The following is a 15,022-nucleotide window of genomic DNA, read 5'->3' on the forward strand; positions in this document are numbered from 1 at the left end:
CTCTTCCACACCTCCCCTCCCCACTTCCTTTTCAGACTCCCATAGTTAGTGGTGCACTCCCCTCCCTGAAACCTCCAAGCTTTCAGAATGTCTCCCTCTTCCTTAGGACAACGGTAGCACGTATCAAGTATACTCTTCTAGTCTTAAATGACTCTTGTGGCATCAGGGAAAGATCTTGGTTCTAGTGTTAGATAGTGTATCTCAGGTTTTTTCCAGTAGGGTGGGAGTGGGAGATTTATCCCATCTGCAAATCCATCTACAGTTTTAGTTCATCACAAATGATGGGGAAAAAATTTTGAGATTTCTATTTAAAACTGCATCGTCTCTGACATTTGAAACGTTTGAGAAACATTTATATTTTATTTTTTAACTCTCTTTCCCTTTAGTTTAAAAAATTATTTTACATGTATGGGTGTGTTTCCTGTATGTCTGTGTGCACTACATGCATGCCCGGTGCCCACAGAGGTCAGAAGAAAGTGTGGAATCCTCTAGAACCCGACTTAGACAATTGTGAGCCACCATGTTTGTGCTGAAAATGAACCAAGTTCTCTCTCTACAAGAGCAGCGAGTGCCCTTCACTGCTGAGTCGTGATTCCATCCCCACCTTAATGTTTTTGTTTAGGAATAAAATATCAAATTTCTTGAAAAACAGAGTTCACAATTATTGTTAGATCAAGAGCCTAGTTCTTCTACAGTGGACAGCCTATTCGCTATGATGATTGGAAACACTGTTCTGGGAGGTGAGGGGTAAGCTGCAGAAGAGGGAGTTCTAACCATGCCTCCCTTGAATCCTAGGGCCCTACTCAATGCCCTACTCAGTGCACACCTAAGGACCCTCCCCCACAGCTATTGGGGCCCTTAAACAGAATGTAGAACAGGCTCTCCTTGAGGCAGAGTAGCAGGTGTGATCTGTCTGCTGCCTCTGACTGGGAGTTATGACCAGGTTCCACCAAGTCACATATTCCTCACAGTAAAGCAGAGCACCCCTGTGTTAGGAAAACTTAGAAAAGTAAAGATTTCCTTTGTTCTTCGGAGTTTTCTCTGGGCTAAAACTGGCAGCCAGGTCCTCACAGTAGTGGCCAAGGTCCATAGAGTAACTGAATTTGGTGAAAGTTGCGATTTCTGCTGTCTGCACACCGGGCTCTCTAGAAGCTGCCGCGGCTTCTCTAGCATTTTCACCTCCTCTGACTAACACCCAAAGAGAAAGCTCATGAGCAATACTACAGTTTCTCACATAAATCAGATGCTTCTGAGGGCTTAGAGGCTAGCTGAACAGCAGAGGGCCTTAAGAGAGCCCATGACTAAGCAATAAGATGGTTCTAAAATGGCGGCTTCTTCATCACCTTCCTGACCTGAGAACAAAACTTGGCTGCTTAAAACAAAGGCCCGGGCAAGCCTTTTCTCCCGCCAGTGGCGGCCCCTGCTCATGAGCATGTCTCCAAACAGTTCAAGGCCAGAGTTGGATGTGGTTTTTTTTTTTTTTTTTTTTTTTTGATTGACACATTAAAACTAAGGGATATGCTTTTTGTTTCTTTATGGTGAATATAGTCAAAATCCATTGGGCTAGCTTTAGAAATACTGGACGTTATTGTGAACGATATTCATCTTACTGTGCCTTTGAGCACCAGATTTGATACCACTTTAAAGAAAATATTGTCTATTCTGTCCCTACTCCCCGTAGCCCCTGATAAAAGATATTTTTACTTGCTTGTGTGTTGTAATGCTGTTTACAACAGCCACCACATGGAACACACTAATCGGTTTATTTGTTGACTTAATAAGCCAATTCGAGCTGAATTAAAAGTAGAAAGGCATATTTATTTCAGAAGCGTTTCAGGGCAAGTTCACCAGTCTCGGGGGACAAGACTGAAGAAGTCCTGCCCAGGATAGGGCAGGGAAGTTTTTTTTATAGATTGTAGGTGAAGGAAAATGACCTGTCTGTCTGCCACAGGCTGGGCTTGACCCCAAGTGTGGTCACCTGGGTCCGGGAGAAGTTTGCTACAGCTGCCAGGATATCGAACTGGGCTTTTGGTGCCATGGCTGCGGTGGAGGGAGGTGGAGGTGTGTGAGCCTAGTCGGAGGCTCCAACCAAACCGACATCAGTATCTAGCAGTGGATGAGTGTGGAAAAACTGTGATACATACTTCCATATAAAATGGAATACTATGTAGTAATAAGATAGGATGTCTTCCGTGACAACATGTGTGGAGCTCGGTGACATGCTGAGACAAATTTGTCAGGCATTGAAAGCTTAATATTGTTCATCCATCATAGAGGAGATAGCTAAAATCCGACAGGAGTTTACAACCCTTTCTTGGATTTGGAAAGATTTTTTAAAGCACAATGCAGAACTAGAAATCACAATGAAACCACTCCTTTAAAATATGAAGGGGTTTAGAAATCTCCCAAGCTTTACTTTCTATAGGGAGTGTGAGGAGATCTGAGGAGTGCTCACAGGGGAAGTAGATTGCTCACAGCAACACATGGCTGAGACGTGCTGGAGCTGGAAATGAGCATATGAGAATTTATTATGCTGGGGTTTTATACTTTTTATAACTAGAAAGAACGAAGGTTGAGAGTTCTCTGTGGATCCAAATCCAAAGGCCACAGTGCAGTGCTCAAAGTGTTCTAATCCTATGTATCCTTTCTCCTGGTTGTTAGTGTAGTAGAAGTTTCCTGGTATTTTAGGTGTGTGGAAATGAGGAAAATGCAATGGTTAAAGTCAGTGGAAACTTTGTAAAAACTATAATCTGTACCCAGTACAATTAATTCACTTGGTATACATTTCCATGAATTTTGAAAACATATAATCAGGTGTACTTTATCAAGATATATAGAATCTGGAGAGTTGGCTCAACCATTGAGAGTATTTTTTGCTCTTGCAGAGGCGTAAGGTTTCATTCCCAGCACCCATCCCTAACTCCAATTCCAGGGATCCAACATACTTTTCTAAGCTCTCCTAATACTAGGCATGCATGGAGTATACATATATACATACATACACATACATACATACATACATACATACATACATACATACAGGCAGACAAAGCACTCTTACAAGTAAAATTCAAAAGACTAAAACATTACTTTTCAAAGTGTATACAGACCCCTACCTTTCCGCAATTTCCCCAGTGTCTGTTGCAGACACACTCACTGCTCCTCTGCCTCAGCCGTAAGTACTCACCTTTCCAGATGCCATAAAATGGATCCATGAAGCAGAGACTTCCCACCTGAGTTCTTTCAGCTTGTCACAGCAGTGCCCTCTGCCCATCAATCACAGTGCTAGCCTGTCAGGAAGAAGCACTGCTGCTAGATCCTGAGAGACTGCATTCACTGCACCGTGACACAGAACCACACTCTGAATTCAGAATTTTGCATGAATCTTACCAGCAAATATTATACAAAGAGGACATGAAAATCTGGCAGGAAACTTCTACAGAAGTGAGAGGAGGAAGTGAGTACTGCAATTGGGAGTCTCTTCTCAAGGGACTACTCCCTGTAGTTCTCTGAGCTCATGTTTGCATAAGCTTGCTGGCAGGCTGAGTTTAGGGACTTTTTGGGTAAGCAGCCTTTGGGACATTTGGCTTGTTAAAGTGGCACAAGACAGGGCACGCACAGGCATGTGGTCTGAGCTGTTTCTTGTGTTGAGAGAAGGTTTACCTTGTTATCAGCCTGGGGATATTTGAATAGTCTCAAATGTGTCATTTTCACAGGGATCCTGAAAGGTGCTGCAAATATTCACATAAAGATTTCTTGCAACTTGAGTATAGGCTGTCCTTTGCAGCATGGGGATATGTGGGTAGGATGGGAGCATATCATATTTTATACTTACAGACAGCTTTGTAGTAGCTGTACAATTTAACCTTAAAAAGGTGTTAGACCTACGTCAACAGCAACATCAATGTATAACATCCTGGTCGTGGAGAATGATTTTGCTCTTAAATCTAAGATGATTTTTGTCTGACAAGTTCACAAACATTCTCCCTTACTTTTCTAAAGATCCAATGACTACAATATTAAGCTTTGTGCCTGAGTCTATACATCTACAAACAGACTGTAGTAGTTTGAGTATTTTTTTTTTTAAGCAGACAGACAGTTGTCTGTTTCAGCAGTACATAGTGGAGCAATGCCACTCTTTTCCTATCTAAAAACTGTTCATCGCTGTTAAGTACCTGTTGACCGCCTGTATTTAAAGTCATTCTAGAGTCCTGTTTTCTGCTGTGTTTTTTTAGTGTCTACTCTGTTGATAGCACCAGGCTTTCATTCCTGTTCCCATGAAGACATGAGGCATTAGATTAGGCTTGAGATCGCTCTGATTTTGACCTTTTCTGTTTCAGAATAATTTTTTATTGGATATTTTATTTATGTACATTTCAAATTTTATCCCCTTTCCCAGTTTCCCTTCTCTCTGGAAACCCCCTATCCCATTCCCCCTCCCCTTTCTTGTATGAGGGTGCTCCCCCACCCACTTCTGCCTCCCCACCCTTGCATTCCCCTACACTTGGGCATTGAGCCTACACAGAACCAAGGGCCTCTCTTCCCATTGATGCCTGACAAGGCCAGCTACATGTGCTGCTGGAGCCATGGGTCCCTCCATGTGTACTCTTTGGTTGCTGGTTTAGTCCCTGAGGGCTCTGTGGAGTCTGGATGGTTGATATTGTTGTTTTTCTTTCAGCTCCTTCAATCCTTTGGCTAACTCCTCCATTGAGGACCCCATGTTCAGTCCAATGGTTGGCTGAGAGCATCTGCCTCTGCATTTGTCAGGCTCTGGAAGAGCCTCTCAGAAAACAGCTATATCAGGCTCCTGTCAGCAAGTGGAGACCTCATAAAATTGTAAAGCTTCTGAAGGCAAAAGACACTGTCAATAGGACAAAATGGCAACCAACAGATTGGAAAAAGATCTTTACCAATCCTACATCCAATAGAGGGCAAATATCCAATATATACAAAGAACACAAGAAGTTAGACTCCAGAGAACCAAATAACCCTATTAAAAATGGGGTACAGAGCTAAACAAAGAATTCTCAGAATCATTTTTAACCATTCTGTTTTCTTTTTAATTTTCATAGTACTTCTCATATAACTTGGTGCTATGATTTTTTTTCTGAAGGCAACCACCCCTCAGGAATATGTTGCACATATACACTTGTTCAGGAATTGTTGACATATGAGCCATATAGGGTGTTCAGGTTTATTATGTGTTTAGAGTTGCCTTGATTTCTTCTTTTTCTTTTTTTTAATTCTCAAAATTTAGCATGTATGAGTGTTTGGCCTGCATAGATATCTATGGATCATGTGCATTCTTAGTGCTTACCAAGGTCAGGAAAGTTGTCAGATTTCCTGAATCTGAAATTACAGAAGTTTGTGAGTTTTTATATCAGTGCTAGAAATGAACCCATGTTCTCTGCAAGACCAGGAAGTGCTCTTAACCACTGAGCCAACTTTCCTGTCTTTATTTCTTTATAACTTTGCATGTAGGCTTTTTGTTATGCTGATTATGAACATCCTAGTTTTAGATTTGTAATTTTATGTTTTTTAGCATTACTGTAAAGAGCACTGTCTAAGATATTAATTATCACTTGAAAGGATAATATAACTGGTTTTACCATGTTGATGCTCCATCCTGCATCTTTGTAAACTCAATTTTTACATCCAGTAGTCTTTTGAAGAATTGTTAGATTTTTTTTTTTTTTCTGAGACAGGGTTTCTCTGTGTAGCCCTGGCTGTCCTGGAACTCACTCTGTAGACCAGGCTGGCCTCGAATAGAATTTTTATGAAGATAAAATCATGTTATCTGTGAAAATAAACACTTTCACCTGTTTCTGAGAAGTTTATACCTTCTTTTGTTCTTCAAGAAACTCATTTTATGTACATGGCTGCTTGCCTGCATGTTTGTGCATCACATGAATGCCTGGTGCCTATAGAAGTCAGAAGAGGGCGATGGACCCCTCAGAACTGGAACCGTGTATTGTTGTAAGCTATCTTGTGGGTCCTAGGACTTAACTCTGGGCTCTCTGGAAGAGCTGCAAGTGATCTTAACAGCTAAGCTGTTCTCCAGACACCTGACCCTATTCCTTTGTCCTGGCAAGGACTTCCTGGGAAAAGTCTACCTGGAGCAATGAGCAGACATCCGACTCTTGCTCCTGATTGCTGGGAAAACATTCATAATTGTACCATTGGAGAATGAAGCAGACTGCTGCTGGACTTACTGTTTTGTTTTTAATGGATAATTTTTGTAGTGTTAATGACGTTCCATTCACTTTACTTCTGTTTTTCACATAATTTTGCTGTTTATTGAGGTATTTTTAGTTTTTCCTCTTTTCTTATTTTGTTAATATTTCTAACTACATTGTTTGTCCCTAATGTTTCCATAGCTCCTTCTAACTTGGATACTTTTCATGGAGCCAAATCCAGATTTTTGTTGTTTGCAATTTACTGGGATCTCCATTCCCTCTAATTTTGCACTTTCATTATTCACCCCAGAGTTCAGTGACCAGAAGAGTCCCTGGCAAAAGCTCAGTTTCCATCCTCTCTAGACTTCTTTCTACCATGGACATCCTTTGTAGATGAGGAACTTCTCTGAAAGGGTTGGCAAAAGCCTTTCAGGAACATATAGGCAATTGTAAAGTAGGTTTTGTGGTGAATTTATTTTATTTTCCTTAAGAAATTCTTAAAATTGGCATTCTTATATTCATAATTTACAGGTGAAATGCTCCAAAGAAAATGTCTCAGAATTGTCTCCCCTGAGTCTCGTGTTAGGCTTTACTGCTGCTATGGAGTGATCATGGTCCTCACTGCAGCTGTAGTTGCTCTTTCTGTTGCTTTGTCAGGTAAGTGACTCATTCTCCAAATTCTGCAACATTCTGCCCACATTCACTTTGTCAGTTATACTACTGACCACTGTGACCCAGGCATTGTGGGAAGGGCTCTAGAGAAAACCCACAGGAAGTTCCTGTTGTCTCAGAACTTAGGTTCCAGAAGATGCAGTGAAGGAACACACAGGCTGTGGTGTGCAAAGAGGCCGGGCTCAGCATCCCTGGGAAAATGACATTCAGCAAACTCTAGACCAGAGATGCAGGGGACATAGGCCCCCTTGGGGAACTGTTCAATGCAGAAAATAATGAGAGGAAATCTGAAAGTAGGAACTTCAAAGGCGAGGCCAGGGAGATACAGTGCCTCCCCCCATGACGCATAGGTTTAGTTACCAGGCTCAACTGCATTTTGAAAGTACTAAATGGAAAGTTGCCGAAGTAATAATTTTATAGGATTTTAGTACCACACTGTCCAGAATAGTGCAATAAAATCTTGCACTGTCCTCTTAAGTATGTGAATCATCCTTTAGTGCAATGTGTCCACACTGTATATACTACCTATTCAAAAGTTCTCACTGCTATCTCAATTATCAGGCTGGCTGTCAACAGTTGTCCATACAGAGTGCTTGCTGCTCCAGCATTTCTATTGTAGTAAACAGTCATCCAAAGCACAGAATGTGGTGCTAGTATAGAAATGCACTTCCTGGGAGCCCTACTGTCAGTGAGCACCTGAGAGAGAATGGGACACAGGCCCATCATGCTCAGGCAATGATTCCTACAGATCAGTTAGGAAAGCTACAATCAGATTCACACCTCACAGCTGAGTTCAGGAGGGTATTATAATTCATTGTATTGTCTACATTTTAGTAAGAAAGACAGAACAGAACTCAATCAAAAATACCTATGCTGCTTGCCCGAGAAACTGGATTGCATTTGGAAATAAATGTTTTTACTTTTCTGAATACTCAAGTAACTGGACATCCAGCCAGGCCTTCTGCATGGCACAAGAGGCCCAACTAGCTCTAATTGACAGCCTGGAGGAGCTGGTAAGAAATGGGCAGGGATTGGTTTGTCTGTTTGTTCTGTTGAATATTGTATTGCCTTAGATAGAGAGTTACAGATGAAGCATGAGGAAGGATCCCATCCCAAGCACATGGAGACATGGGAATGTGTGAGTGTGTGCAATTTGCTCATGTTTGGCTTATGACTAGAGCTCTGTGACTTTCAAGAAGTATTCTCTCATTTAGTGCTCATAGTCAGCTGGAAGGTCAGATATGCCATTTTACTGAGATACCTGGTGGTCATGAGCTTATTCCTGTAAGATGGCACATGTTTTAGACAGAAGGTGACAACTGTTAATAGCTGCAGTGGGAGGTTAACCCATAACTATCCTGGCTGCAGAGGAATGTGTTGTTACATTTGGTACGTTGATTCAAATGAGGTCCTTTAGAATTACAGATGTCAAGTGGATCCACTGAGAACTGGGGGTAATACACCTCCAAAGTCTGTGAGCCTTAGTTCTACCCTCCTGTTATCTTTAGAGGAAGCTTCGGAGTGGAGAGACTCCAGGATCCTCTGAAAAAAGAGACACATATATTCTTGCCTTTTTGTGTTTTATGACAGAATTTCCTAAGGAGATACAAAGGGATTTTTGACCACTGGATCGGCCTGCACAGAGAGTCGTCAGAGCACCCTTGGAAGTGGACAGACAACACTGAGTATAACAACATGTATGTTTTCAGAATGTCTTTCCTTCTATTGTGTTCATGTGTTGTGATGTATGTGTGTTGTGGTTGTGAGGGTTGAAAGACTGTTTCATGTGAAGCCAAATATATTGGGAAGAAAGAAAAAAATGAACCCTTGTGCTGGAGGTGTGGCTCAGAGGTAGAGTATATGCTTACATGCAACAGCCTATCCCCAACAAACTTCACATCCTGACAAATTTAAATCAATTGGATACTCTCCATTTATTATATATCATCTTGAAGCATTAACATAGTGTTATTTCATTCCAAATATTCAGCATGATGGTGGTATCTGGGGTAGATGTTGTCTGCTATCAGCACTTGAAAATCTTTCCTTGACGATAACTGCCCTTGTGTGATGTCCACAGCCCTGCTGTTGGCCATCAAGAGCTCTAAAACCCTAGGAAGCCAGTTGAAAACTGCCAGCCTGAGAATGATCAGTTCTCTGTTTGCATGGTTGTACCCGGTCACAGAAGTAGAGACTCCAGGCAAAGTGAAAGTCTCCCCTAAAGTCTTGCCGTCAGTGGTCACAGGGGTCAGCTCTTGAGTGTCAACACAGCCATTTTGAACAGTCCCATTTCAGTGGAACGATAAAACACAGAACCAGTCACCTCCATAGTTAAAGACCTTTCAGCAATTTACTAAGTGCTGCATTTCCTCCCACTTTTATACATGTGTGAAATACGTCACGAGAGCATTGATAACCACCCTTGTGAGGCTCCCCACTGCTGCAGTTCATTTGAACATGGCAGCCAGCGTTGTACACACATTACAGGGTTCAACATGGGTATGTCAGAGGTGTAGTGATCAAGTTGAACCCTGAGGATGTATTAGCCCCCAGGTACAAAACTAGTGCCTGGGATTCCAGTAAACTCTGCTTCTGATTTAGATCATAAGTAAGCAGAGAAGACGAGTGAGTTATGATTGGAGGAGTGAATGTCATGGCAGACTCTGCTGAAATCTTTTTTTTTTCTCTTTAGGATTCCCATCCAAGGAGTTGAAATATTTGTCCTCCTGGGTGACAGCGGGCTCATCAGTAGCAGGGATGACATAAACAGGCATTGGATTTGTAGCAAGTCCAGCAGCTATACCTTACAGTGTAAGGAGCTGAAGCAGTTTGCAACCCCATAGGAAGAACAATATCAACCAACCAGAACCTTGAGAGCTCCCAGGGATTAAACCACCACTGAAGAGTAACACATAGATGGACTCATGGCTCCAGCTACTTATGTAGCAGAGCAGAGAATGGTCTTACCTGGCATCAATGGGAGGGAAGGTCTTTGTTCCTGTGAAGGCTTGATGCACTGGAATAGGGGTAGTGAGGTGGGAGTAGATGGATGGATGGGTGGGTGGGTGGGTGAGCACCCTCATAGAAGCAGGGGGGAGGGGACGGGAGGTGGGATAGGGTGTTTTTGGAAGGGAATCTGGGAAGGTGGGTAACATTTGAAATACAAATAAATGAAATAAAGAATAAAAAATTAACAAAAGATGGTTTTAAGTTAAATAGGTATTCAGGTGTGAGCTGCTATTCAGATCTTAAACATAAACTAAATCACATCAGTATTAGTAACCTCTACTTTTTTTTCTTTTTTCTTAATTATTTATTAATTTACATTCGAAATACTGCCCCCTCCTGGTATCAACTCCCAGAGTTCTTCTCCCCATACCCCTTCCCATTGCTTCTGAGGGGGTGTTCCCTTACTCCCACCTCCCCATCCCCTCACTCACCCCCATACCACCCTACTTTGGTCATTCCCCTTCCCTGAGGCATCAGGTTTCTATTGGTTATTAGGATGCAGGGATGGTGGACCTCTTTAGAAATTGTTCTTTGGAGCAAATCTCATCTCTGTTGTCAGTAAATCAGCAGTTCAGTATGCAGGCGTCAGCAGTGGCAGCTCATTCTCCTCACAACACTGGAGTCATGATCTCACTGTTAAATTCAAAGCTTATTGCCTGTTTATCACAATCTCTAGGGCATAAGGACGACGTCCAAATAGGGTCGGATAAAGTTATTTATTTAAAAACAGAAGAGATAGTAAGCTTAGGACTTTCCTAAAAAGAGTCAGACATAATTGTCTCAGGAAAGACATAAAGTGAACCGTAGTGCAGGAAGTCCCCAGGAATGCAATATGAAGAGAGTAAAACTTAAGAGTGAAAGACAGAAGGACTGAGATTGCAGCAACCTGCTCAGCTTCCCTGGAACTGTGTCAAACAGCCATGCTGGTTTCATGACTTTCATCCTTTCCAGTGGAGACTGCTGTGCCAGTCACTGTGTTACCAGAGTTAAATTACTGGATTATCAGAGTTGCACTGATTGACATGTTACATCTTTGACTTTTGGGAGTCTTAATATTATATTTATCTTTTAAGACCCTTATCTCTTGTATAAACCTCAAACTTTTTTTCTTAGTCATTGCAAAACAAGTTTCTTTTTTTTTTTTTTTAACAAAGGAACAGTAAAAGGTTAAATTGAAATCTGTTTGTCTTGGTAATATGAGGGCTGTCAGCAGAGCAAACTTGTCTATGAGTCTGCCTTTCTTACTGGGAGACTAAGGAAGTTTAACAAAGAAAGGTCCAATTTTCATATATTAAATGCATTAAACTGACAAAGCTATAGTTAACCATAAACACAATCAGAGATCTGAGGATAAATTTGAACAGAATGTATAAGCAAATGGCCTCTGTATCAATACAATGACAGAGACTTAACTGCTACCTGGGCAATTACCCTAGCCTCCTCCTCTGCAATCTTGGTAATCTCAATAGAGTTCGGTGATTAGGCAGTAGAAGAGGAGGTGGAGCTGGGAGAGAAAGAGAGGAAGGGGAGGGGATAAAAAGAGGAAGGGGAGGAGAAGAAGGAGGCTATCAGCTGTGAAGAACCAGGGATGGATCAAAAGCTGTCCTGGGTAGCAACTTCTTTATAAAGGTTAGATAATTAGTAATAACTCTAATTGTGTGAGCATCTTGTTGATTGAGCATTTCTAAATATATAAATCCTTTAGATAATCATTAAGCTTTAAGAGTCTGATTTCTATTGGGTACTGCAAGGATGGCAGATATTGTCTGAGGTTCAGCTGAGCTTTATGGATGCAGTGAGGTGGATTGGCAGAGCCACCCCCCACATTGGTGTCTTCTGGGTGCCAGGGCCTGTGCATCTAGCTAGCTGGAGCCCTGGTCAGAGCCGAGGAGCAGCAGGAACATGGTGGCTGCCTGGGAACAAGCCGGACAAGGCGCCATTTTCTAAATATCACCCCTACATATATTAATTATTATCTTCTGACAAGATTGTGGTCTAAATAGACTGGTCATATCTGAATAGAGCACACCATAATTTAATGTCAGTAGCAAAAATTATTGACCAAGGCAGGATAGGAATGAACGAACTTTGCTAAATAACTTTGACAGGTTTTTAGTATAAAAACCACACTTTGCTTTAGCTGAGAAAGTGGAGGAGTGCTGGGGACTAATCCAAAGCAGAGTTGTGCAGAAAGCCACATGAAAATCTACAATCTTATAATCTAGTTAATATAGTTTTTGAGACTTTAAATAATCAATTTCTCATGACAATGAGAATACAACCCAACATCAGATTCACCCTGCTGTTGAGTTTTACACATGTCAGCAGTAAATCCCACAGACCCCTTTAGTAGTTTTTTACATTTTTCAGGAGGCCCTGGGAGATGGCTTATGACCAGGCACAGCAGGGGAGGCCAGTCAGGGCCATTGAATCTTGCTACTTCCTCTTTAAGGTCAATTTCATCTTGAGTTAATTTATCACCCTCTAACTCCTCTGTTTTCTTCCCCTGAGCTATCTTCCCTAGGAGAGTTTATCCAAGGAAAAACATTATTTTTAGATTATTTAGAAAGGTGACAATGAGGGAGTTCTCTCATGAGGAGGTGAGCAGAAGGCTCTGGAGTAGACATGGGCTCCTTGTCATTTGCTAGGGCCTAATTATGCTCCAAATAGAAAATGCACCAGAGCCATGTCTACCTCCATTCTTAGTATGCCAGTTGTAAAAACCTTTTTCTACTCTGTCCCATGCTTCTACATCTAATCCCATCTCTGGGTACCAGAGGTGACTGTCTGCACAAAATGGAGGAAATCTGTAACCTGACCAGTATTTACCATAATTCCTCTTTTCTTAAGCACATGCTGAATAATGTAAATAAACATTTTTCTCTCCTTAGGTTCATGTTGCCTCACACTGAGAGAAAAGGCAGCACACAACCACACAGTCACATGCTCACACAATCACACCGAGAGAAAAGGCAGCACACAACCACACAGTCACATGCTCACACAATCACACCGAGAGAAAAGGCAGCACACAACCACACAGTCACATGCTCACACAATCACACAATAAGAATTTCTCACTCTTCCTAACCTGACTCAACAGTCTAGGGGTCCAAGACACCCTGGCGTGAGACTCCTACCGACATCTGAAATCACTTCTCTCTCTTTTTAAAGTAACAATCTCCTTTTCTCCTTTATTAAACCTATCTCCTTGGGTTCCTGTTCTTGGTGTCAGATAGAGAAGTCCAGCTCAGACTGTGTGTTCAAGTGTCCAAGGAGAACATGTGTAGTCAGTGACTATGTAAAGCAGGCACACATACACACTTGGTAGATGAAGCAAGCTTGAACCAGATCCAACAAATTTACATATATTCATATATACACATTTGGGGATGGAGCAAAGCTCCAATAATTTTATATTTTCTCCCACATCTTGCATATCCCAGGAAAATATTTCAAGCAGTATAAAAACCACTATGTGATTACATTATATTTTTAAGTGAACGATTACATGTTTCTTAATACCCTTACATGTCCAAATAGTTTACATACTATGGGTGAAATACAATTGTAAAGCAAATTATTCCTAACAATCCACACAGATTTGTAACTAAGCAACTCGTTATAGATCAGCAAAGTATAAATAAGCAAGATAATTTTCTTAGCCAGTTTCTCTTACTGGCAGGCAGCAATTTGTGGTTACAAAAAAGGATCAATTATTTTATTACTTGTCTTAAAATGTAATCTCATTAAAAATCTTAAAATAATCACAAATCTACAAATTTATATAAAAAACAACCAGTCATTTCTACTTTAAATCTTCCGAATGCACATCTTTTTTCTCTGCTTCTCTCCTGCTTTCTCCCCATTCCTCCTCTCCTGGCCTGGTTCAGTCTACTTTCTCTTCCTGCTCATCTTCCTTCCAGATGCCTCTGGCTGTACTTTCCCTCACAGCTACAGTAGAAACCTCCCCTACACCATGTCCTGAGCAGTCATGTCCTCCATTCATTCACCCTCAGGAGGCCCACTATAGAGAAGGGAGTAGAGAGGAACAGTTGGCTCCAAGACAGTTTGTGTAGCCATGTTTTATAAGCTGTGTAAAGTTTATCCTGGGGTTATTCAAATGGTGATTTCTCTGCCCTCACACCTTGTTGCAATCTGGACACTGCATTGTAATGTGTATACCAAGAATCTCCTGTTTCAAATTAGTGTAAACAGTTCTAACCATTTTCGCTCTGCCTAGGCAATAAATGCTGATCACCCATTGTGAAGTGAGTGCTATATCCTTTAGAGATTTACTTATCAAGTGAGTCTGAGGCCAGCCACAGCTACACAGTGAGGTCCTATTTCCAAAATAAATAAATAAACACTTGCTTTTAAATGAAAAGCTGTTTGCTTTGTCAAATAATACAGCGTTTAGCAGTTCTGATTATTTTATTTACTGTATACTACATTCAGTGTCTCAATCCCCTCTCCTATCTTGTGATCCTGTTTCTCAAAACAAAACAAACAAAACAGCAATAACAAAACAAATAAACAACCTCTCCCCAAAAACCTTCAAGTGCTGTGTGAGTGGGTGTTCTGCTGAAAAGTAAGAATAAACAAGCCACAAAATGAACAAGTTTGACTTGTTACCAATGAACTTGTTCGGAACTGCCCAGAGTTACACAAAACTTCCTGTCTGGTTTCATTTGTAGTTGAGACTCACTCAGCTCAGGGATGAGAGGCTCACAGGATAAAGTCTTCCATGAGATTAGTGAAGACAGAGGTCACTACTACAAACCACCTACAAGAGGGAGAAACAGGTATATATTTAATGTATTTGAAACGAATTAGAAAGGCAGAGAGGAGTGTCACCGTTGTCTCACAGAGAAGAACCTCCTGCCGGTTAGCCGGTCTGGACAGGTCTCTGTAGATGTGAAGGTGCTTGGAGTCCTGTGTTATGTCAGTTACTCTGTTGTGCACACTGTGATGGAGTGCTATTGTGATGGAAAAAAATATGTATTAAGTTTTAACTACAGTGTCTAAGAGACCTATAAAACTAAAAACAAAACAAAACAAATAAACCCCAGATAATCCTGTAAGGCCTCTTGCTCAAGGATGCATGACTTCTCTTACACACACACACACACACACACACACACACACACACACACACACACACA

At 41.4% G+C, this 15,022-nt stretch overlaps 1 protein-coding gene and 1 long non-coding RNA gene across 2 annotated transcripts in view; one reads left to right on the plus strand and one right to left on the minus strand.

Annotated features, from left to right (window-relative positions):
- Nucleotides 1–6,732: 6,732 nt before the first annotated feature.
- The window catches only part of LOC114609994 (C-type lectin domain family 2 member G-like), a 50,137-nt gene continuing 41,847 nt past the window's right edge, over nt 6,733–15,022 (plus strand). The window contains exons 1-4 of the mRNA XM_028754437.1: nt 6,733–6,833; nt 7,683–7,861; nt 8,439–8,545; nt 9,541–9,679. Coding sequence (XP_028610270.1) covers nt 6,788–6,833; nt 7,683–7,861; nt 8,439–8,545; nt 9,541–9,679 — 471 coding nt within the window. The 5' untranslated portion in view covers nt 6,733–6,787. The remainder of the gene's footprint in view (nt 6,834–7,682; nt 7,862–8,438; nt 8,546–9,540; nt 9,680–15,022) is intronic.
- The window catches only part of LOC114610066, a 10,729-nt gene continuing 9,984 nt past the window's right edge, over nt 14,278–15,022 (minus strand). The window contains exon 2 of the long non-coding RNA XR_003709629.1: nt 14,278–14,836. This is a non-coding gene — a long non-coding RNA (uncharacterized LOC114610066). The remainder of the gene's footprint in view (nt 14,837–15,022) is intronic.

The sequence above is a fragment of the Grammomys surdaster genome, unplaced genomic scaffold, assembly GCF_004785775.1.
Source record: "Grammomys surdaster isolate TR1022 unplaced genomic scaffold, NIH_TR_1.0 126013, whole genome shotgun sequence".
Lineage (NCBI taxonomy): Eukaryota > Metazoa > Chordata > Mammalia > Rodentia > Muridae > Grammomys > Grammomys surdaster.